The 26,364-nt window shown below is 39.1% G+C and overlaps 1 protein-coding gene across 1 annotated transcript in view; it reads right to left on the bottom strand.

The window, feature by feature from the left end:
• The window catches only part of TASP1 (taspase 1), an 84,968-nt gene extending 66,761 nt beyond the window's left edge, over positions 1-18,207 (bottom strand). Inside the window, 6 exon segments of the mRNA XM_074578445.1 lie at positions 2,167-2,251; positions 3,600-3,720; positions 12,096-12,164; positions 13,737-13,804; positions 15,517-15,734; positions 18,111-18,207. Of these exon segments, the coding sequence (XP_074434546.1) occupies positions 2,167-2,251; positions 3,600-3,720; positions 12,096-12,164; positions 13,737-13,804; positions 15,517-15,661 (488 nt within the window). The 5' untranslated portion in view covers positions 15,662-15,734; positions 18,111-18,207.
• Positions 18,208-26,364: the final 8,157 nt, after the last annotated feature.

Below are 26,364 nucleotides of genomic sequence, written 5' to 3'. Positions count from 1 at the left end.
GCCAGAAAATATTAAGCTAGCCTAAATCATGCTATAGAAACAGCCTCTACCACTAGCCTCTTTAACAAGACATGTTCTTAGGCTAAGCAGTATGTGGAAGATTCCCCAATACACTATTTGCCCATGAGAAACAAGATGAAACTTGCATATCTTTACACATAAAAATCAGTTACTAAAATCCTCACACTCAGTGGGAATGACAAAAATACAGCTGGTCTCTTAGTATTTGACTATATATATTCCCGGCTTGTGCAGGAATATATTTCAGTCCCAAAACAACAATGTGTCACGTCAAACCCTGCCAGAAAGGCAAGGCTTGAGATTGTCACTAGCCATTCACCTATAATGAACATGAGCTCTAACATTCTGAACTTGGGATACCCCGTACATACAAGAGCATCCACCAAAGCAACTCTAAAGCACAACCCATCATGTCCTACTACTATAGATTGTTCCCCTGGTAACTAATTTGCTCTAATAAAATACACGTTCAAAATCCAGAATGGTAAAAAAGAAATTAAAATATGTATTAGATATCATGCAAATGTTGTAGACTCGAGTTAAACTGTATGTGTTAGCTCTGAAGACAGTTCACCTCTTGCCTCCAGAGTTTGAGCTCCCTTTTCTTTAAAAGCATCTGTTAGCCAAGATCTTGTACGGTGTTTGAAAGATTTAGTCTTGTCCTTTGAGGACAAGAGAATATAGTTTCTTTTCCATTCAATTATTTTTAAAATAATAGCAGCATAGACTAGGTCATGAAGTTACAGTAAACACGCTAAAATGCCCAAGTGCTCTTCCTTACAACGATTCAAGAAAACACTGTGACAATACAGACAAAACTAAATCACAAGTGCTTGCTCCCATAGCTGCCTTCAGTGGTAGTTCTGGAACACCAAAAATAGCCCACCTCATTCGACACTGTCTTTCATGCAACTCAGCTAAGCCTTGCCTTTCTCCTGACATCTAAAGAAATGAGGTACTAACAGCAATTGAAATTCAAGTTCCTATTCCTTAGTAAACATCCTCTGGGAAAAAAGTAGTTATCACATTAACTACTAACTACAATTACTCTTTTCTTTCTTAAAAGAGAGAGAGTTTTAAAAGCAAAATTTGCTTATTAATGGTTTGGTTTTAGGGTGGCCTTTTTTGATCTACGACCTTCCTTTGCAGCATGACAAAACACTGAAATAGTGCTTTTCTTCACTGTTTAAACTGGAATACTACACCATCCAGGTACTGTTTGGCTAATTTTACAGAGTAAGAATAACATAGTAAGGAAAGTAAAATTTGTGAATCTAAATATACATATTTTAAACTACATAACTGATAGTTTAATACATCAGGAAATACTACAGTCCTTTAGTTAGCAAATGGTAGTAAACTTCTGCAACGGGTATGATAACTGGATAGCAGTCAATTAATATGAATGAATCATTCAAGTTCTCTACTTGTCAATTTAAACTGCTAATGAAAATAAGATGGTTTTAAGATCAATCACTTCTGACACATTTATTAGATTCTTTCCAAAATGATGGAATAATATGTAAAGTTGTTATGCATTTAATAGAGAGCTCTTCCATCTAAGTATTACACCCATCTCAATAAAGGAGCGCATGTTTTCATCGTTGTTGGAAATGCTATTAAATTTATCTTTAAAAATAACTTCCCATTTTGGCTGAGATAAGAGGAAGTTACTGAACACTGTACATTTCCACACTATAGCTACAAAATAAAGCCACAAAGACAGGCAGTAAAGTAGGATTCTTTTATATACTGGTTAAAAACTATGTTGCTTTTTTTAAAGGTAGACAGAGGCAAAGGTGGTAGAATTACATTTTAATCTTGATGTATTTAGGGATTTTTCAATATGCTACCGTAAAAAAAAAGTTAAGAATTCAGCATGACATAACTGGAAATAATCGCACAGATGGAAATTATCACAAGATGATGTCACTATCTATTCACAATACTTCATTCTGCCCACAGCTTCATCAAGTGCACAAGATGTTTCAAGATCAGAGAAGAACGCTTATCTTCTTTTTAAAGGCACACTATCGCTGCTACGTAAAACAGCACCAGCCTTCTTGGGATAAGATACAACCTTCAAATAGTGCATGCAGTAGAGACAAAAGACCAAAGCAAAGTCAAGCAGAACAAAGCAATTACCAAGGTGGAATTCTGCCAGCAGAGAGTTTTCCCTTCTGCCCTTCACACAACAATCTATTTGCAACTGAAACTGGATTCTTGATTCCTGAAAAGAAAAATTAGCAAAAATTGGGAACAAAACATTAAAATATTTTTCCACGTAGCATTGCAGTGTTCATTTTCGCAGTGGAAGTCAGCTTCCTTTAATGTCCACGGCTTTGCCAATTCATTAAGAGACACCTTGTGGTCTTATGCTTCAATTTAGTAAAGACTTCATCAGTTTTTCTTTCACATGTTCTATCAGTGGTTACAAGGCCTTCTAATCAACAACCTCCCTCCCCCTTCTTTTTTTTTTTAAAAAAAAAAAAAAAAAAAGAAAGAACCATATTGAAATATTAGAAGTCACCTCCCACCACATAAATCTCAAATTAAATCTGTGGTATTCTACAGGCCAAAGCTGTTTTATGAGCATTAATTTTTCAAGACGGAAAGAGCTTTCCAGAACAGGAATTATAGGATTCAGGCTTAGCTTTCTCTCATTCCCTCATTTCCTCCTTCACCACGGTTGGAAGGATGCATTTTGCAACAAACAAGCCTTGAAATACTTAATTTTACTATTTATTTTAGATTTAGATTTATAACTACATGAGGAAGTTATTATCACGGTTTAGAACTATTCTAGGATAAAGAACAAAGGTTGAAATGTCAGAAAAGCTATTCAATAATAACAGTTAAGGCTGTTCAATATATTTATGATAAACCTCAACAATTGCTATTTGGGACTGTATAACCGTATTTGTTTTATAATTATATTATAATGAAAAAAATCTAGAATATACAGAAATTTTATGTCCCAAGCAAACAGCTTGACAAATGAGCAGCTGTGCCCATTCTCCAGAATACATGAGAGGCTTCGGTTTGCAGGCCAGCACCCTGCATAGCCTTTTGATAATACAAAGGGAATTTCGGTCCCTTAGGATCCTAATTTGGCCAACTTAACTAAGTGACCAAAATATCAATTCGCCTTATGATTGAATGATATACCAGTAAGTTCTTCAAGGAGACAGAAAACAAAAACAAATATAAAGCCTAATTTAAATGCTTGTACTCTTTTTTTTTTTTTAATAGTTGCATTTCATTAGAAAAATGTCATTCTACAAATCCACCCGAGCAATCCCACTCCCGTTGTGAATACTGTATAGTATCACGCAATTGTTCTGCATCAAAGGATTACCAGTGAACTAATAAGACAGCATGTAACACAAAGCAAATTAACACAAAACAGTGTTTCTGGGAGCAAGAATGCCTCCTTCTCTTTTAAAGGGGGCAGAATTTATTTAAACGGGGCTGTATTTACAATGCCCCTTCCCCCTCTGAAAAAGTAACAAAAAAAGAGCAAAATTGATCTTTGCACTTAAATCACTAGTTAGCTTTAAAATACATAGTTAACATACCACTCAGTGCTCCAACTGCTCCAAAATTTAATGACTTTCCATCCATTATACTGGCATCACATTCTATCTCACCCAGAAGGTTCAGGTTAGACCCCAATCCTGCATTTGTAAAAGGAGAATCCTAAAAATAAGAACAAGACACTATAAGGCCACATCCATAACAGACTAAATGAAAACCTTTATATAACCGATCTGACGACATGGATCTTGGTACAGTGTATTTTCTTATTCTAGTAGTTTAATCTTTCACAACAAAAACAATAGCAATTTGAACAGGGTACCTCAAACTACTATCAGGGATACCTTACATCCTCTATACGGTGCGATATATCTCAAGTGTAATAATGAGCTAATATAAAAACCAATCACTCAACAATCTAAGATGATCAATTACATGCAAGCAAAAGCCTTACAACACAAGTGAAAATCTCTTCCTCCCTCCCCCAAAATACACACTTCATTTGGTCCCTAACCTGTCAGTTAATTTAAGTAGCATCTAATAACCACTGCATAGACCACAGTCTACCTTTGAAACTCTTTAAGTATGACACAGCAGCAAAAAAGAACCACACATTTCCTCAACATTCTAAGCCTTTGATTGCAGCTCAGCACACAGAAACTAAGAATTTGCAACAGTAACAACTTACTTTGGAAAATATCTATTAGATTAGCATAAGGCCAATCATTACTGTGATCAGGAAGTTGAACAAAGACATATTTCACAGAAAGTACAGAACAACATTCAATAAAGTAATTAAAAACTAACTTCTCTTTTATAAGCACCTTCCGTAGCTTTTTGGAAAGTCAAGGTCCTCAAACAAGTTTTGCATGTTAGAATTAAAAACACCCATTTTTGCCCCCCCATTTCATCAGAGCATCCCCATGACTTTAAAAACACAAAGTTTTAAAGTAGCACAGTTCAGGAGTCTCACTGGCAGCTCTATGTAACCCCCCCCCTTTCTAGATGCAAGCACGAATGGAGTACAGCACAAGGAAAGAGAACAGCTAAGAACAGCCAAACAGTAAAATTTCAGAGAGATGCTGCATGCTTTCAGAGTTTCATACCTGTTTTTAGTACAACAGCATAAAAACCTGATGTGACAAAGAAAACGATTCTCTAGACCACAGGTGAACATGTCAATGAAATTAGATGGTCATACAATTACATGTAACATAAGCAAGCGGGCAATCTACTGGAAACAGCTCAAAGTTCTGTCTTAAATGTTAAGTGAACCGGTTCCTTTTTTGTATATATTAATTTGTAATGAATACAGGGAAACGAAAGACAGAGAAAACAGAAATGAAAAATAAATTTGATGTCAGTAAGTCAGTTAGCAGAAAGTTTTGTTAACTTTCAAATGAGCAAGTAGTGAGTAAATTCACAACTTGTTTTGCAGGATGTTGATTCTAATTCACCGAGACACTTAAAGTGTTCTTAGCGTTTGAGTCATCAAAATGCTATCTTCTGGAAGAATCATGAATATATGATTAATACATAATCATGAAACAGACTGTAATCTCTCCATATTCATTCTATACTATTCATCTTTATTTTCTGCTTTTTCCTTCTGCATCCAAGAAATAGCACAAATTTTATCCCACTTCATCCCATACCACAACAGATCCTCAAATTCACTGTGTATAGTCATTGTGTTCATTTTGACAGCTATGGCTCACAGAAAATAAGTAAATTTGAAAAGATTTTAGGTTTGCGTACAGAGCTTTTGCACAGGGTTTAGTGCACAGAGAATAAGTAAGGGCTGGGGGGGAATTTGATTTTTAAAAGGCTACCAAGATGATGGCCTTGAAAAGGTGGAAGACTGCAGAGCAGCTGCTGGCTTAACCGACTTCATTGCTCCCCAGGCTCTACAAGTACGAAGAAAATTAAGTCACTGAAGTTTAGAACAAAAGGAGCAGAGAAGTGATGGAAGGAATCTGAATGTGAATGGTGAAAGGTACTTGGAGGAAAAAGTAAAAACAGGAATGCATTAGGATGAGCTTTCTGCTAGTGCTGTCCAAGTTCCTTGCCCATGGGTAATCAGTCTGCATAGACCTGCAAGACTGGAGACAAATTTCTAACGTTCTGTTCCAAAAACATTTGCTCAGAGCACTATATTCAAAAGCATTAGCAAAGAGGAAGAATTTTGTGCTCTACAGATCTGTCACTGCCACAAAGCAAAGACAGCTGTTATCTTAAAAGCAGATGTCATGGCCAAATAAAGGGAGTAAGAAGGACCCATCAGAACAGAAGTCCTAGTAATACTGTCCAGAATCCTTCTGCAGTCAAGACATAAAGCTCTCTACCATCTGATAAACATAATAATCAAGAGAGGGTAGGGAAAAAAATACAGAATACAGAGTGGATGGCACTAGTTCACTTTATTTCTAAAAATCTGGATGTGCCTGATGCTTTGTCATAGCACCTTCACTGGTACAACATCAAGGATGCACCAAGAGACAACTTATTGGGAGAATCTCAAGACAAAGGGAATGCCACCTGTTTTTCCCTACAGAATATTTATCAGAATACTACGGAATATTGGATAAATAAGAAATCTACACCAACAAAACTGCAGATGTCTCTTTGGTGGCATAACTCCCTCATTTTGGGACTCAGAAGGAATCATACCAGTACAATCAGTTGCAATACGAGTAAATCCTCCAGTAAAGAGAAATAAATACCAAATTCCAAGCACTTGTTCAAAATTTCTGTGGAGCTTTACAATCAGACTGCACTCAATTAAGAAGATGGTTTCAGAATTGCCAAGAGGAAGATGGTCTACTCTAACTTCACAGCTCTGAAAGATGATCTGATAACAGCTTTAGACAGTGCAGGAACAGGGTGTGAATGCACGGAATTTCTGATACCTACCTGAGTGTCTCTGAGATGAGATATAAAGCCTTTGAAATGAGGCAGGGAAAAACCTTTATAAAAAATGGAAACAGAAATTCACACCTACTTTTTGAATAGGCAAGCACATGAAATACACCACATAAATACATCTCTCTTTGAAAACATGAATCTCTGCAAAGTCTGACCAAAAGATTTCAAGACTCTGATATACAAATGGAGAAATACAACTTATGAAAATTAAGGTGCATTTTGACATGAAAATGCAAAACCTTCAAGGAATGCAGAAACATCATTAAAACAGATGTGTGCATTCTTTCAAAGGGAGAAGAAAATAAACTGAGCTAATTGAAGTAGTCTCTTCAAACACTTAAGCCAGAAAAATGCGGTACTGCAACTATATGACTACCATAGGACGGGTAAGAACCCAACCAAAGCACGTATCCAAGAAGAGGGAGGAAGGGAAAGGAGGAAAAGATTGATAATACAGAAAGTAACTACAGGAATACACTTTTGTTTAAAAAGACAAGCAGAGATCAGCCTTTATATTTCTAAGGAGACTGAAAAAAGACAAGAAAGCAAACTAAGCATGAGCTTTGCATGTTAACAGCAAGCCCTACTACCATAGAAAAGTAAAAAAGAAAAGGGAAAAGAAACAAATGTCTATTCAAAGCATTTTAACAAAACATAAGCTTTCAATTGTGTGAAAAATACTAGACTACCTGGCAATTACTCCACCACTGAAGTATCTCTAACTTACAGCGTAAACCTGTAGCAAAGGAGATAATACAAGGCTTTAAGACGTGAAACAGGAGTTTCATTCTCTCAAGTTAGCACACCTTGTAAAAACTCTCAAGCTACCGAGGTATAATTTTTATATTTAGAATCCTTTTTACTTCAAGATGTATTTATAAATGTTGTGGCAGCAAATACAGGCATGCTGAAGTTTCTAGCTGTGGTCAAAGTTGGAATGCTTGAAGAAGTTACTCAACACTATAACACTAATAGTCCTGAATTACATCTAGGCAAATAGTTAAAATGCTCTATTTTCAGCATCGTTAAAGATCTATCTTTGATACAGTTTTGGCCATGGCTTATTTGCAACTTTTAAAAGGGATTACAAGTCTACAGGCATTTCTTTTTACACACTGAAATTTTAAAATTCATTTTTCTGAGGGAATTTAAGTGACAAGAAGCAATAGTCTACAAGGATGAGTCATGTCCCTTTCAATTAAACCAGCAAAAACATTTTTAAAGAACACTTTTGTCACAGATTACTGTTAGCCACTCTGCTGCAAAACATCATAGTATTGCTTTTAACTAGAATGAACAACTTCCAGTTCATTACCCATTAAAAATTCATCTACGGTGACTCCATTAATACAACAAGGCTGCTGGCATTGTGCTTTCTTCTTTAAAGAGAAGTCCCTGGGACTAAGTTGTTTTTTTCAAAAAACTTAGTTACTATAAAATTAATAAACAGACAAAACCAAAAAACAATTCAACAAGAAACACGTTCTTTCAATGCATAATTTTGCTGACAGCCACACAAACCCACTGCTTGAGTATTCTAACAAGCTCAAAATATTCTTTGCATTGATCCACAACAACAACAAAGAGAAACGTAGACAAAGTAAATGGAGCAATTTCAGTTGCAAGGATATTGAAACTCGAAATGTGATACCTGCTTCCCCACCAATCATATAAATTTCCAATTTAAATGATGTTCATAAAGAACATTCTACTAAAGTCAGATTAAAGAAACAAGTGATCTACACACAGCATTAATAAACTTAGACTAAACTTAGAAAAAGTTTGAAATCTTCAGCATTTTTCACAAGAAACTTATGTTCTTGTCTCCAAGTCTTGTCTCTACCTGAAGAGTAGACTTTCTGAAGTGCTCTATACTCAGAGAAAAGCTTGAAATTGCACATTGTTCTCACAGCCAGCCACAAATGTAATCAGCATGTAGTTTTGTTGAAAGCTGCAAGTTTTAAGGGGGATGCATAGAGGGGGACCTCCTCCTCTCCCAAAAAAAGCTGCCCAAATCCCTTTGTGTTTCAAGAGAAACTCAGACTTCATATGGTGGCTGACAGTAAGAGTGCAAAAAGAAATGCTACTGCGATAATGTCTATGTAGAAGCACCCAGTGTAAATGATAAGCCTGACGAAGCACCTTGTCCAGACTCATTTTGTTACCAAAAGCTGAAAGAGGCAGTATGTTCATTTGTTCCTCTGCAATGACAGAGTTCACAAACTGGAAAAAGTAACTGCCTTTAATCAACTTAGCAAATACAGCTGATGCTTATGAAGACCAGCACGGTTATTTTAACAGGATTCTGGGTCAGCTGCTTGTTACTTTGCAAAAGAAATCTACCTTTTCTCTAGTTAACTATTAGCACTACTATCTTAATCACAGAACAGTCATTCACTTGAGATTCATATAGTCCAACAAAAAAAGGCTGCTCTTTCTCCATTTAGAGCCTGCAAAAATAAAACAAAAAACAGACAGCATACCACAAGCAAACTGTCAGTTTGCTCATAAAAGATCAAGAGCAAGTCTTGCGCCTCAACAAGTCTTTGAAGTGATGCCTCTTGGATTAGCTAAAATTCTGTGTAATAGGAGTTGTGTAATTGAGCGGAACTGAGGAAGAAAATTCATCTTTTGTGACACTTCCACGAAAAGATATTTGTGCCTTGCAAAAACTACAGATTTTTTGGAATACAGCACTGAAAATCCTAGAGAACTGTAAAAGTGATTAAATATTTCAGATAAATTCACAACAAGGTGTTCTACAGTACCCAAAATATCAAAAAGTTACAGACAGTACTCCACAATGGAACCTGTTGCCACATTATACAAACTTTTGTTGTTCTGTATCTTAATCTGTATTACAGTGACACACGTAAACAACCATTGTTTTCATACAGATTTTTGCTATGTATTTGCCAACTAAAAATAAGAAAGTAGTTAACAAAAAGTCCCTATTTTTTCCTGCATAAACAAAAAGGGTAGTGATAGCTTATTAGAGAGACAGTCAACACACAAACCTATATTTTTACCAATAAAATTTTGCAATTGATGAGAAAAAACGTTCTGTTTGCTTTGTTGACTTGTCACATGCAGTTTCTGTTTTCCATAGAGCAATAAGACAAACATCAGAATTAAAACAGAAGATGCAGCTCCAGAAATGACAGAGATGTCTGGAGGTGGTGTTCAGAATGAGATATGAGTAGATACAAATCTTTCAACATTTTGAAAGCTGACAGTCTAACACTTTGGAATTTCTCATAGCAGATCCAAAAAACTGCCACTGCAAAACACACCATTTTCTGTTTTGAACACACTTTGATTTTTCCTCAATGTAACTGAATAGCTACATACTTAAATTTAAAAAAAGCCCAAATCGTAAACCTAATATTCTTTATCCCAGTAGCAGAAAGAACAATCCGCAATTCAGAGGTTATATAAATCACTTAATGAATAAATGGAAGCAAATAATTAATGACAGCAAAATAAACTGAACAAAATAATATTTAATCTTAAAAACAGCAAAAAGGAAAAAATATAGAGTTTGCGCAACAGCACACATAAAAATACTACCCAAGACAATTATAAAACCAAAAAGTGTAATGATGGCACGCATCACCAAGACAGATGAGAAAAAAAAGGTTGCTGATTGGAGTAATCTCATAAAAAGGTTTTAATTTCATCTTAAAGCCATAACTTATTACACAGATGTCACTTCAGAGTATTTAAATCTACTAAAGTAAAAGAAAAGTCTCTTGGGGATGCCAAAAACAGTGAAAATATTTACCCCAGGCATAGCTGCCAAGAGATACATAGCTGTTAAGCTTCTTAAAATATGTTTTCTTCTGTGTAGCTCAGAAACATGATAAAGTCACAACATGAAGTAGATTTTTATTTTTTTTTCCACTGAGGAGGGAATTGACACACTAAACAATCTTGTGGAATAACAGCAGCCTCAGTTAGTTTATGGAAGTGCATTATACATACTTCCATTAGAGAGATACACATTAGAATATAGCTAGGTGGAAACAAAAGGTAAGATAACACATGAAAGCATATTTGAACACTTCAGTGAGGCCTGAAAGTACTGTTTAAAGCCAGGAAGCTTGCCAAGTTAAAAGTATGACCAAAGTCTTGGTTCCTAGTCAGCATGTCTAACACATATTAATGTACCTCCTGCCTTACACTACCCCTATCAAGTATGTTAATTAACACTTTCCCAACGTATGTGTAAGCAAATCCACTGCTAATCCTCTCTGAATACTACCATAAATTCCAAACCCAGGAAATTATTTTTACAGCACAATGCTTACCTTGCCTTCCTTCTTCACTATTAAAGTTGGAGAGGAAGAAGCAATTATTCCTTACAGGAGAAGAGGAATACCTGTTTCAGTCATTACTGCCATGAGGGATTAGTGGATCTGGGACAATAACCGAACTGCCTCATTTATATCCCAGACATTCTCTTAGCTTTACACTCTTCTACGTTATTTCATAGGGACCCTCCACTAAAGTCAAATGCTGTAAAAATTTCACCACTCCAAAGACACTTTTCCAAAAACCTCAGACACAGCTGCTCATCTCCTTGTGATTATCAAGACTTTCTACCTTAATTAACAAGTACCATTTTGAAATAAAAGCATTGCTTGTCCTATTCTTCTACACAGTTTGTCATAAAAATCAGGAAAACAAAGCATTATCTTACACTTAAATTACATTTCTCTGAACAGCCTGCTTCTAGTATCTCATCCTACCAGAGATGACACAGAAACAAAGTAAAAAAATGTAAGAAAAAGCGCCTTTGGGAACTGCATTAATTTAAGCACTTAGCAAAAGTATGTTGTGGGACAAATAATAACTTAGAATTCCCACTCCATTTTCCTATAGTACTTTAACTGGATGGAGAGACAAACAGCCTTAAATTTATGCGATCACTTTTGTAGAATGATCTCACTTTTATAGAATTATCCCAAAGAACTAAAAAAGGCATGAACAACACAACTCAAGAAAGCATACTCAGAGACAGTTATCTCAATTTAATTAGTACAGGAGAGTATTAATAGGACTAATTAACTACATCTAAATTCTTTGGATTGTTATTTCAAGAAATAAAACATAACTCAGTGTGAGATATTAATGCAAACAAAAGGAATGAGGACTTATTCTAGAATTTCTAGTTAACATAAGCGACCAGTAGCAGGATTTTTTCCCCCATCTTAAAAGCAGAGCCAGTGCAGTCTGCCTGTAGCTCCATAAGTCATAAATAATGTTCCCTACAAAGTGTTCAATAAGTCTTTAATGACTCTATCTATTCTTGAAGGTTAAAGACTATCTGATAAGGTATACCTAAGGTGACAACCACAATTGCACCAACTAGGCAACTTTTATTCAGCTTGCATTTTTAGCAAGTCTTTAAATAAATTTACTCCAAAATACAGTGGAAAAGCAAAAGATAAAATTAGCATAGCTTACATGTCTATGTCTGCACAGGTAACTAAATATAAGACACAAAAATGGAAACCTCAGTAGATTTGCAAGTCGAATCTATACCTTCCCACAGAAAAATCCAGCAATGTGCTTGAGAGATGTAATTACTACTAGTCAGAAATTCGTACCTCTAATTCTATAAGTGCTGCAGTCACTGCATCTGTTGCAAGAGCACCAGCCTGTAGCTTTTCAATTGCCTGTAAAACAGAATGTTTAATTGATGATGAGGAAATTCTAATATTCTACAACTGAGCCCTACATTTTCCTAGTCCTACAGAAAACAAACTCTTCACCAAATTAGTTTAAAATGTAAGAGGACATAAAAAGAGGCACTGGAAACAGTCAGCATGCACCATGCGAGGGCAGATCTGAAGGCATGATTTTACTACTCAGACATTGGGACGCTGCATTTAGTAGCAGATTCCCACAGAGTCAAATTTATAGCAAAATAAATTCTTATACCCCAAGTGTCCTCAAACACTTAACGTTTCAGTCAAGAAGTTTCTAATTTTTCTTCCAAGATTCAATAAAAACCCCTAGTACCATATATGGCAATTGTCACGAAATTGAATAGAATCTACAAGTAAGCTCATTTAAAAGCCAACAGGCAAAACCAAATAAACCTAGACAACGTTATCTTCAAATTATATACACACACAAAAAATGAACTTCTAGAGTCTAATATTATTTCTTAGATTGATACTGGACAAGACCTTACAGTCAGGTTCTCGCAGGGAACCCCAGAAAATGACTATAGCTGCATCTTCAGTTGCAAGACAAACCTGCAACTGTTTGTTGTTCGTACAAGTTATTTATGTTGGCTACCTAGCTTAAAGAACCTCAAATTAGACTTAAATTCATCAGCGAACAACCTTTTTTCACACATAACTAGCTGGAAAATTAATACCATCAGGGCTAATGCTCAACTTTAATGAAGTTAGTGTTAAGTTTGGATGATTTTTGAGGCTTCTCATTACAAAATTAAATCGGTATTAGGATTGAGCAACATAACGTAACTGTAAAATTAAGTGATAATTATCAGAGGCCCAACTCTGAGACTCTTCTAAAAAGCCTGCCAAGCTCCCCAGATCCTTCTCCCTGGAGAAAGCAAAAGGCATTAGAAATTCTGGAGAGAAGTCTTCCAGCTTCTCATTCAACACTTAGTAGACAGGACTTGCCAGTTCCAGAGCTAAGTTCTTGGAGGAGATAAAGAGAAAAATTAATTTAAATGGAAATAAAAGTCTTGCCATTTCTCCCTTTCCAGCTTTGGGAAGAGGGTTTTGATTTTTTGTTTTGTTTTTCCTGTTTCTACCTCCCCTCCTATTAAGAAGTTAAGAGCTATCAAGAAGAAAAGAATTCTAGAAATCCCTGTATTCACAGCAATCTGGATGCTAGAGTTTAAACAAATCCAAAGAGAATGGACATTGATGAAAGAAAAATCCAGACACCATATTTAGCTCCAGAAACCCCAGAGCCTCGGCAGCATGCAGGAAGCCGTAGGAATACCACGTAGGTACAACTGTGACCATCTCCTGTTCCCCTGCTCTTCCTTTGGTGTCTGCTATTTGCCAGCGCTGATGAGAACGTTGCTGCACCTCATGGCCATGCACTCCATTGACTCTGTATCATGTTAACTGTTGCTGCTCCATTTTAGCTCTAGAAATGCATACAGCCTGGGTAGCTAAACCCAGATATGCCCATTCATACTGAAGGGATAACACTATATTTCTTCTGTACCAGTACAAGCCTGGGGATCTGGTAAGACATACCTTCTGACAGGCTCTTTTGCACACATGCTTGTATTCTTTAGCTTTGGATTCAGAATGATAACCTGCACCTACAATCAAGGCAAAAGGAAGAGAGATTATACTAACTGTCAAACTACATACTATAGTTCGCACAAAGGACTAAGATACAGACAGATACAGCCTTCCTTATTCTAGATTACAGTGGCATTTCATTCTTGATATCAATGACTGACAATATTATGCATTCCAACATTGATTCAAATACACTCAGCAAAATATAGGATATAGAGCATACATGCAGAAGCATACAGGTAAAAATCTTAACATCATACAATCTCTTTGTATAAACACTCTGCAAGAGATTCCAGTTTTCCTCATTCTGGGAGGATTTTCAGCATGGCTTTTTATGTATTGCCCATTATTGGGCAACAGCCTTGGATTTAAATCAAACTCCAATTTTCCTCTTACCACCGATTCGCAAGTTTGCAATTACCATTCATCTTCTCCTGTTTATGCTACGTTTTTGGAGCTCATTACTCCTGTTTTAGAACCAGGAGAGTTCCTGGCAATAAAGATCGTACATTTTTTTTCATCTTTTTCTCATTTTCAGTCTTTATGTCTATCCTGCTCCACCTAACCATTTTGCCCTGTTTTTCAGCCATTGCCCCCTATTTTATCAGTGCCCACTATTCAACCAAATACAGCATCAGAAAAATAGCACACTGATATTTACATTCTAGCTTCTTCCATTTGCCTATTTTCTGAACTTGAAAAATGTGCTTGTATTTATCTCACCTTCCCTTTCCTCACCTCTAGAAAAGTTAGCTTTGACAAATCCTAATAAATTAAGTTTTAACACTGCAAGTGAAAGAAAAAAGAATTTTAAACAGAGTAAAGTAACCCAGTAAAGGACAACATGTTGAACAATTCTATTTGCTCTTAAAACAGAAGACTAGGGTTGTCAAATATCAACCCAGAATAAGTTCTTTGAGGCTTTGGGGTTTTTTTACCTTCAGGATTTTATAAACCAAGTAGCATGTTGGTTTTTCAAATATTTTAGGTGTCACCAGGCTACTTTGCTCAATTTCACCTCATGTCATCACATACATGCTAAAAACAAATGTATGGCCAGATATAAGCATCACTATTATTTTCAAGATTAACAGTATTTAAGAAGAGCTTATTAGAAAAGACTTTATGAACAAGACACATCATTTTTGTATTACATTTGAGTAGATGACCTCTTCATTACACCTGGAAAAAATCAATAGTAATCACTTAAATATGAACAATATAAAAATATAGACTTGAAGGAAAACTGTCAAAAAGGATAAAAAAAGTGAAGTTCTGCAACAAACTGCCTAAAGAGGTTTCAAAAAGTCTTAACTAGACAGTCCTTACAGACAAGCTAGACAAGAAACCATCAGTAATGAAACAGCTATGTTTGATCTTTCTGTAGGGTAAGGAAATAGCTTCAAAGATCTCTCACATTTTGTAGATTTCCCAAGCTTAGCAGGTAATTAAAGAATTTGACATCTTACAACCATTTAAATTTAGGGTTCTTGTTTGGGGTTTTCTTTGTCGAGGAGAAAAAAAACCCCACACGATTCAGAACATCCAAAAACTTACATTTTGATTAACAGTTTCCAAGATCCAACTTCCAGTCAAACTCTCCACTGCCAGATTTACATCCAAACTTAATGTCACTTCATTAACATAATAGTTCAGTATGAAATTTTAGTTGTTATTTAGTTTGCATATGCACTATTTCCATTCCAGCTGTTGTGCTTCTGCATCTTACCTGCATGGACAAGCACAAATCCCACTCGTTTCCCTCTTTGGGTTTGCTTTGTTTCGGGCTCTTTGACCACCACTTTTACAGCTGTAACCTGAGACGATTTGGAAGGTAACACTTCTACTGAACTTATCCCCTTCTCCATGATCATACATTAGGATCACCATCTTCTACTGGAAAAGAGCATCCTTCCATTCAAAAATAAACTCTGGAGAGGAATCATCCTAAAACCAAATCACATACATACATTAGATAGATAGTGATTTCAAAAGACAAATTTCATACAAATGACTTCAGAAAGAACTTCTGGAAAAGAGGTTTGGAACAAGGAGAGCATGCCTCTTGAAAGAAAGGCTTCTAAGTTCTTCCTCTTCCCTAGCTAACAGTATTAATGAGAAGTAAAATAATCAAAGTCCATGTTGCAAGTTGAAATCAGCCTTTTCATTACGACTTAACTTGATCCTAATAATCTTTCAGACATTGCAGGGAATAGTTATTCTAAAGATTGCTCATGAATGAGAGGAAGCTGCTTTCCATGGTCTCCTTTTATTCAACAGTACAACTTACTTCTCCACCCATTATACCTCATGCCTAACTACTTTTTAATGTGATGGTGCTCCACAGCCACAATCTTTCCTTCTTGAAAGTGTCATTCCCTGCTTGTGTGGAAAGTCCTAAGCAGCACCGTAGCCATGCTGGCAAAAGCTGGAAGGTGCTATATATTTTTGCATGGCAGAATCTCCTGTCCTCAAATCACGTACTGGCATCTGCCTGTGTGATTTTGTGTCTACGTTTTATGTAGGGGGTATAGAAACCCTGCCTGAACACAAGTTCAACAGTCATATAAGTTATGAACATGTGCTCCAGAGAATCGTAGCACATGAGTAACATTTAAAGATGCCATACCTTTTCCTTTCTTTGCAGGAAATAGCTGTTTAAGATCCTATAATGAACTCCTACTCTTACATACCTTTTCATCCCTTACCCTTATTATTCTCCATTAATTTGCAAGGGGGAAAGAAAAAAAAGAAATTAGCTTTTTTATGACAAAGTATTTCTAAAAAAATGGCAAATAAGCCTAAAGCAACGAAAGAAAGCTTGCCTACATAAGTGTAAGGATCACTACCAAGATTATTAGTGAACCATAACATGCTTAAGTTGATCTCAAATAATTTAGTAACCCTATTTGGCTTTGATCTTAACCCTGAAGTGTTTATAGAATGTTTATAGAAAGTTAATGGGAAAATTGTCAGTGTTTTCTAGTATAGGAAACAAAAAAGCTCCCAAGTTAAAGTACAGAACAACATATTTTTCAGGAGTCAGAAAACAAATTTGGTGTATTTGCTGTTCCTCTTACCCACGGCCTAATACATGTTAATCCTGACACAATACTGTTTCTCTAGTTCAGCAGGTAAAATTAAAACCAGAGATAATCTACATGTTGAATTAATTCAGGAAGAGAAAACGCATATAAAGCATGAATGGAGAAAACCTCTGTAACATATTAAGATATTCCACTATGATGTCTGTCACTCCTACCACCTCGAAAAGGACGACTTGTAACCTAAGAATACTAGAAAGTGAATAGAAGTGAAAAAAATGAGATGTTTAATACATAGGATTCAAACCACAGATTTTGCAAATGCTATATGGCTTACTTCAGTAATTAAATACCACTTTATTTAAACAACCAAAACAATGCAAATGATGTTTAGCAAGATTCAGCACTGGCACAGAATAAACTTGCTGGTTTACCGCAACCATCCTTTCAATAATGAAAATTAGCACAGCTTTCTAGGAAGTTACTTATTTCCGCTCATTTTTTCTTCAATGCTAAACATATACAGGTATCTTCATATGTTTTTAGATTTATATTTTAAAATTAAATATTAACTTCTTATTATTGTTATAATTATAAATATATATATTTATAGAAAATGAAACACTACTGCAACATACAGACTCTACAGAGAGAAAAAGCGTTTATGGACTACATCTAACTGTAATGATCTCCTGCATAAACTTCAGAGGTAAAATTGAAGTCTTTTTACTTTTACTTCTTTTTTGCTAATAATAACTAAGAAAGCTCCAGGTCACAAGCTGAAACACAGTCTGTCTGCTATGAACTCTGCTTTCCTGAATCTTATTACCACACAGAGTGTCATTACAGCAAGACGCATGACAAAGACTTAAGTAAGACGATAGAGGAGCAGATAAGGAACATATATTCTTGCAGAAACTGAAAAAATAGTGTGCTGCTCAGGAAAGTAATAACAATAGTAGTTAAGTTGCTTTTGAAAATGAAGATACAAGTGACACTTAAACTCATAGAGTAACTCCAGACTGAAGACTCTGTTTAGGCCTTTACATACACTTAGGTCTGAGGATGTGTTTATTTTTACCAGCCAATGTACAGCCAACCTATCTCAGTTTACCTCAGTTCATAACGCTTCCTTCACATCAACTCAATTTTGTCAAACCCCTCCCATCTCAAACTGTTCTACGAATCCTTTCCAATTTCACTCAGAAACCTGCTGCTTCCACTTGCTAAGCTGCCGTTGGACCCAACCTTTCCCTTTCTCGCTTCTTCTATGATTTACCTGTTCTCTGTCCTGGCTCTCACGCATTCATCACTTTCAATCTTATCCTTCCTCATTACATAGTTCATCTGTACAGCTACATGGAAGAATATACTCTAGTTCGACTCCTGAAGAAGACGAATCGTAATGATTTTACCACAGTAGCCCAAAGCACTTATTGCACTGAAAAACTAGTGCTGAAATCCTACACGGGCACTCAGAAAAACGTAAATAATCGGAGCCTCACACCCAGGATAGAAAGAGTTACCCGGTCTTGCAGCATGCTTGCCATAGACGCTACCCTACCAGCCGGGAGGTGCCCCCCAGCGCTGCCCCCGAGGCCCAAAGCTCTGCCCAGTGCTCCCTGCACAGAATCCAGTACCGCAGCGGGACGAAGGGGCGGACACACCGAGGCCCCCGTCTCCCGGGCGGCCGCCAGGAAGAGTTCGGTTCTAAGAGCCCTGGGGGTTTGACAGTTCGAGGCCTGAAGGAGGCTCTGCCCGGCCCCCCTCAGGGAGGCCAACGGCCGCCATCGCCATGGCAACTCCCGGGGTCGCCCCCGCCCCCCGGGGAGGTGGGTGGGGCCCCAGCGGCGGGGGTGACGTCACCCACGGGAGCCCGCGCGGCCGCCTCGCGGCGCGGCCGTTATGCCCTACCGTCCCCCCTCCCCGCCCCCCGCCCCATCCCGGAGCCCTGAGGTGGGGGGAGTAAGCGGGCACGGGGAGGCGGGAGAGGGCAGGCCGGGAAGTGGCGGGGATCGGCGGGCTGAGGCGGGGCAGGGCGGAACCAGGCACCGAGCACTCACCCGCCACCGCCGCGGTTCCGCCTCGCGCACACCCGGAACGGCCCGCCCGCCCGTTGCCTCGGTGAGGATGAGGCGTCCCGCCCACCGCCTCCCTCCCATTGGGCCAGGCCAGCCGAGAGACCGGAAATGGCGCGAAGCCGATTGGCGGGCGGGAAGCCGAATGCCGCTCCCAGCTGCCGCGGGAGAGCCAATCGCGGAGGCGGGGGGGCGGGGCGCGTGTCCCCTCAGGCGGGGTGGGCCGAGGCCGGGCGGGTTTGGTGAGTGGTTGCCGCTTGTGAGGCGGCTGCCGCTGGCCGGGGACGGGGTTCGGCTCAGGGGGCTCCTCCGATGGCCGGGGGGCGCTCAGGGGGTGCCTGCGAGATGGAGCGGCCGGTGGCTGCTCCGCGGGGTGGGGGAAAATGGCGGCCGCGGCTTCCCCGGGAGGATGGCGTAGCCTGGGCAGGGGGGAGTCGGGCCCGGGACTGTGAGGTGGGAGATGGGGGCGACCTACGCACCTGCCTGTGGAGCAGCTCTGCTCACCCGGGCTGCTTCCCGGCCCTCTCCCGGGGTGCTGGGCCTTCGGCCCCCTTTCCCCAATGTTTTGCTCAAGCTCCAACGTGAGAAGCAATAGGATATACTCTATATAAAAGATGCTCCTGAGCCCTCTAGTTTAAACAGATTTCAACTCTTCTCCATTTTTCTTTCCCTAAAAGTGAGTACGGCATGTAGCTGCTGCAGTGGTTCGTGCCACACTCATATCACTCATTGCCTGCAAACCAGGTGTCAGGAAATCACCTGCTTCGGCCAAACTACATCTTTAAAGGGAACTTTTACAAATCAAGTTTCTACAGAACTTCCTCTGACACCGATTTAATTCACTAGCCAAAACACATTTCAAAGCAAATATTAACTAGTAATAGGTTACTTAGGCTTCTTACCATCATTACCACGTAAGACAAATATAATTTGATCTCGCATTTGTAGGGAATACATTTCAGCCTGTGGCCACCATGTTGTAGACAGGTTATATCGTATATTTAACAGAAACTTGAGCATTGAACTGTGGAGAACCAAACAAAAAATCTGGAAGCTAACCTTTTCACCCTCAGACTTCATTCCATCTCCAGTGTCCTAATCCTATGTAGGATTTTCCCCAGGCATTCAGGAGGCTCCTTCCTGGCCTGCCTTATAATCACAGAAACCCCTTTTATGGCTTTTTTCCCCAAAGAATAACAACGTGCTTCCATTAATTTTTGTATTATTGACATTTTGTTTTCAAAGACCAGCTTTAAATTTTTTTAACGATGCAAAAAAAAATGTCAAGAACAAATGCAAGTCTCCTTTTTCAACACACGTTTTTGGCACACAGAACTCTGTGGCTTATGGAAATCAGCTTTTGTCTTCCACATTACCAGGTGCTTCCTCTTCTGTTGGATAAAACTATAAGGAAATAATGTGAACTCCACAAATCCTTAGAAAATCTTTGGCCTCCGTTCACAGATTTCAACGTGAGGTCCAAATCCCAGTTGCGAGTTGCTCTGCTGCCAATTTTTTTGTCAAAAAGTCCTCATTATTCTTGATAGTGGTGCTGAAGTGAACCGAGGAGACTCCACAAAGTACTTTTTTTTGCCTCTCAGATGGCAATAGTTACACTTGAGCTAGGACAGTCTGATATGGGGGGAAAGGGAGGGTGTTGTGTGGAAGCGTTGCCTTCTGGCTGCAGCCTTTCTTCAACACACAGCGTTGGTCGCTACCAGAGCAGCTTCGGTTTGACCTTGTGCATTCACCTCTGTCTTGCATAAGGTCCTACACACCTTCTGCCCCCCATTCTCCCTTTCTCTGTCCACCTCTCCTGTCTGTTGGCTAAGAGAGAGGCAGCACAACATGTGGCTGACTCTGAGCTACACATATTTTGACTTGACCCTTCTGTCAAATCTCCTTGAAGTTGGCCAGCAGGTTCAAATTAGGAAGGCAGGCTGACAGACTGATGGATGGACAGCATGATCACGGAACTTTTCTTTCTTTTGGGGGGAAGCTAAAAACATCCTTGATGTTTGGTCCTACTCCATTCTCCAGGAAAACTGGATTTCAAATCCAAATGTCTGGTTTCACTTGGTTTTTTGATGCTTTTACTTAACTTGTCCCTTGCTGCCGGTGACAGTTTCCAAACCGGCCAAATATTTCTTGGTTTTTCCTATTTTCTGGTCCTTGCTATTCTCTAGATTTGTGGTGCTGCTCCAATAAAAAGGTGATCTCATTCTGTAAATCATTCCTCAGCGTACAAGTTTGAAGTGAAAGGCTTCCTTTATTCCTTTTACAAAGTTTCCAGCTGTGTTTTAATGCCTGGTTTTGTTCTAGTTCTTGTTGATTATCTTAAATTTCTTCTTGCACTTGGTCTGTGTTTTGAAGCAGAGACTACTAGTTTTACTTCCTAATTGGATAAAGAGCTTATCTGCTGCTTTAATTTATTCTGAATAAAAGGGGCTGTTCCAGCCCAGAGGCTTCAGTGAGGCTTCATCTCACTTGCTGTACTATAATGAAACCATTAGTTAAATAAAATCTGAGGTAAGAATTCAGACATGGATGCTGCTGCTTAATTGATTCTTGGAACTTCATATTGTTTTAATACTGACACCCTCATTTCCTAAAAGAAAAGCTCCGAGAGTGGATACTTTTGGGGTTGGGTTTTTTTTTGACCCGATGTTGAGTGGGGTGACCCCATGTGCTCAGTAAGAAGAAATTTAAATGCATTTGCAGCCCAGCAGACCCATGGATGTTCACGCAGGTACAAGCACATCCCTACACAATGCAGCTGGAAACTTCTCCTTTGACCAGGATTTTAAGAAGCGTTCTTCTCCGGAGGCATGAGCAACATTCGGTTAGGAGCTGTGTGCCAGGGCTACGCGTTTGCTGTTCAACTCAGGGAGTTGCTTAATATCACGCCAAGCAAAATCATTTCCCTCAGCTCAGGGGAACAAGGGGAAGTCCAGCCTCTCTCTGCTGCCTCACAACTCCCGTTTCAGACTCAGCAGTATAAACTCTTGTCAAACAGGGTTAGGGTGGATGCCCTATACATGTCCTATGGTTCCTCCACCAAGGAAATTCCTCGCAGGGATAAGTTTTGGAGCTTCTTTGAGTAAGTCTGGGCAACACAGCATGCCTCTGTGAGGTTCTGTCAAATCAGGCCCACGTGTCTGACAACATACATTCAGGTATCACACAGGTTTGTTACAATGATGTGGACAAAGTACAAAGAAATGGGAGAAACCATTTGATACCTCTGCTAGTTACAACCCGCTAGGACTGCTGATTTTTACAGGTTTCTTCAAACCTATAGCAAAGTAATTTAGCTACTTCACTTCAAGGTAGACTATAATTTGAAGTTGGAGATGCTAAGCTGTAGCCTTCAGGCACAATGAAGGAGAATAGTTAATAGTCGAAGACAAGAAAGGCAGGATTTTCGTCACAGTTTAGATCTCCTTTCTAATAATTCTTTAGCTTTTTTGTGCAGCAACAGGAGAGCTGCTTTGAATAGAGATCCACTTTATCCCTCCTTTACAAAAGGAGGCATTCCAGGCCACAAATAGCTGAACCTTTGGATTGGGAGGTTTCCGTGCTTTTGGACCTGTTAAAGGACAGCGGTGCTGAGAAAAGGCAGTAGAAGAGGGGAAGACTCATATCCATGTCCTATCCCTTTTGACCCGGATGAGAAGACACCCTTAAACCATAATTTCAAGACAACTTTAACGTTTTAACAAAGAGTATGTCCGGGAAGTGGCCACGTAGAAAAAAAAAAAAAAGGCAAGCACATAGAAATACAGCCCTCCATTGACCATTCCAGATTAGTTTTGGAACTTTGCAACTCGTGTCTGCAGTAAACAGAAAAAGAAGCTGAATGCACCAACAAATAGGAACAAGAAATGTTATCCGAATGATTGCACGCGAAAGGAGAATAGCATCTGAAGGCCATTGTAAAGGCTGGAGTCAATCCACTGAGATAACACATTATTAATCGCCCTGAAAGACTGGCAGATCTTTGCAGGTAGCATAAATAAGCCTGCAGTCTTCTCCAGGCATGCTTGTTGTTTCCTCTGCACATGAAGAGGCCCCTTCTTTGACTTCCAGCCAGTAAAATAATGTTTTTTCCAGATAATGAGCCACTTTATATGAGGAAAATACTCTAGCATCCTGGACCTTTCTAAATAGCATTCCACGTACTCCCGGCTGCTCAACACCCACACACGGTTATTTCCAAAGCTCATTCCATCGCATCTCAAAAAAAACTCTAACTCGATGTGATCGCGATCCTTTCTCAGCCAGCTTTCACAGTTGTAACTAGATGGGGGCCAAATCATAAGACAGAGGACTTTTGAGAAATGAAACTTCAAATATGCATTCACCGGCCGTTGCCAAAATAACCACTAGCAGTAAATCCTGCAAGGTTTTGCCTTTATTCCTTAAAGATGGAAAGTGAGTTATATGCGTCCTGGGTACGTACTGGCCATTGTAGCAGGATAGTCATCTCCCCATCCACTGCTATGGGAGATCAGGAAGCCAGGACTCACAGAATAGTGGTTTTCAGAGTCAGAGGTCATTTCTCTTCACGCCCACACAAAGCATGGTGCAGATTTAAATATGACAATTTGAAAGTACATATTTTGGCAAAACGAGCCAAGCCGGTGACTAAGTAAATCCGAGGCTAGATTTTCTCTACAGGTTTTATCATCTCAGTATTTTTATGGGGTTTGACCTGCGTGGTTGCTTTCTGCAGCTCTCCATAGGCAATGATTTAGTCCAAACCAAAGTTGGACAAAGTTTTATTGCCCTCAAGGTGTGATACAATTTCAGTAGGGCAGTCTTCGCAACAGCCTCCTCTCCAAATTCTGTGATACTGATCCAAGTGCAACAAGGAGAGTTCAGGATACTTAAATTCACTGTGAAGGTATGAGAATAATCGGCAGAATCAGTCTCTTATTGGGGAAGTTCTGATCTTCAGGATGTAAAATGAGGAGAAAAAAAAAAATAAAAATCCATTCTCATCCCTCCAACTAGCTCATGAGCTCTATCTGCAAATTCATGTTCTGGAGAGGTTGAGATCGGTACAAAAATTGGTGCAAGTTTATTTCAGGATAGAATTTGCACTTTTAGTCTACAGCTCTTTTAACGTGTGCTTTTAACTTCATTACTGTTACCCCTCTTGTGTATATTGTACCTTTCACCTTTCAAAAATTTGACTTACAGCAACGTAAGGCAGCCATTCTGTAACAAATGCATCTTTGCTCACCGAGGCAACTTGCTTTGCTGTCAAATGTGAATTTTGGGGCCCTTCAGAAAGCCGGCTAACTAAATTTAGTGATACATTTCTGTTCCTTTTAGGTGTCACGGATCTGCTACACCTGTTTTGACGCTAATACAAGAGCGTTGCAATAAGATCTGTAGCTGTCATCTCGCGCGGCATCCCTTTGACTCGGTAAGGGCGACACGCAGCACTCTACTGTTCACCCCAGTTGGGACATGCATTGAAGAGGTCAGTCCGATCTTCTGGATTGAGGTGATGATGATCCAAACGTGAGGCAGATGGGCTTCTATGAAGCATAATGGTTGGGAGCCATTAGAATAAATTAAAATTCAAAACCTGCTAACAAAACAGGTATTTTGCAAAGTCAAGAGCTTGGACACCAAAATATAGAATAATGAAGACTGCTTCCCTTCATGGCATTTTCCCATCAGAGCACAGCTCATAGAAAAGCATCCATTTATGTAGCTGAAACAAATGCCAGAGCTGATTTCACATCTACCATGCTTGACTTTCTCTCTGATACGATTTTGGTTCCTAGGCATTTGTATTTAGTTTCCTCACACAGAGCTCTAAAATTCACCAAATGAGAAACACGCGAAAAAAAACCAGCATCACTTGCAGTTGATTTGGGAATTACTAACCTTTGTCCCACCTCCGGCTGTCGGGAGGCCCTTCAGGTCAAAACCAGAGGCGTCATTCATCACCGCATATCTTCTCAGGCTCTCTCTGTGCTGGTGCTGCTCGGTCCTTTTGCAGAAGTCTTTAAGAAAAAGGACCAGTGGCTCAGGGTGTCCTGTCCTGCCCCAAAATCCTGCTCAAGCCCAGGGCATCCATTCTGGGGAGAGCTCACGCACCCACTCCCTCTTTGGTTGCCTGGGCATTAACCTAAGGGGGAAAGCAGATGGGGGAATGAGGACAGGAAGAAGCTAACGCTTATGGGTTTTGCGCTCCACAGAAGTGGTTTTAACTCTTAATCACCTGTAGAAATCACAGCCATCCTAAAACAGTCACTTCGCTATTCTTAGTCCTTTTGGTAACCACTTCTGTTAAGACTTATATTTTCCATGTAGAAACTGCCAACCCATCTGAGCCGCAGTTCAGCCACACACGTTGCAGGCCTGCAAAGGGCAGTTTTTCTGTTCTGGTTCAGACTTACATTGCCAATCTTTGACTCACGCTGTCGGAAGTTGATACAACCCCAGTCTGCCTCAGTAGTCCTTTCCCTCCTTCCTTGCCCCAGAAATATGAAGAGAGAAAGGTCTAAGTGCATTGGGCAGGATTTCAGTGCGACGCCAAGGGACCCGTGCAGCGCCAAGGAGCGCGTGGGATGCAGTCCAAGAGCAATTTGCCCATGAAAACGTGGCAACCAGCCTTTGGATCGGGTGTCTCTTTGAGAATGGGACAGGAGTGAGGTTTGCCAGGGCACTCACTGGAGGTTAGAAGCAATTTGGTTTAAAACTTGCATAGTCTCGCATGGCTGAAATACAGAGCTGGAACAGTTCTGAGCAGGGATTACTCATATGCTAGGGATGAGGAGGATATAAAGTAATAATGACCTTAAGTGACATTAATCTAGATTGGATCCAGAGCCCAGACAAAAATATTCCCATTTATAACACCATACATCAAGCACAGAAAAATACACAGGCCAATAGGCCTTTCTGCCACCTTGTCTTGCTTTTTTACAGGAATACAGTAACACAGGCCTGTGCATGAAAAGGTACATTTTTACATTCAGAAGGCTGCAGTTTTTTTAAGGTATTCAATGAAGTAAAGAATAATGAAAATTCCTGTGCCATCAGAACTACCCCTCTTGTTCTTGTCATAGCTACAAAACTGAGGTTGAGGTATTTAACTCATGATTTAAGACAAGTACAAAACAACCTAATCACCCTAGTAGTTTAAATATATATTATATATAACTTCAAGTTTTTAAGACTTCATTTAAAAAAAACCTAAACAGTGTTTTGGTTGGTTGTTTGCTAAAAAACCGTATGTGACATATTTTTGTGTAAGCACAACTTACTGTTATTTTTGGACACTACTGAAATATGAAAAGAACAAAAACCCAACTTGCTATTAATTGGAAATCATACATTTAATTTTTAGAAGGAAGGAATAATAGAAAACATACGTGGCTCTTCATCTCTGGTTGTCTGATCTTTCTCGATTTTTAAATAAATCAAACCCTC

This window comes from Larus michahellis, chromosome 3, assembly GCF_964199755.1.
Source record: "Larus michahellis chromosome 3, bLarMic1.1, whole genome shotgun sequence".
Lineage (NCBI taxonomy): Eukaryota > Metazoa > Chordata > Aves > Charadriiformes > Laridae > Larus > Larus michahellis.
This window is presented reverse-complemented; position numbering and strand designations above follow the sequence as displayed.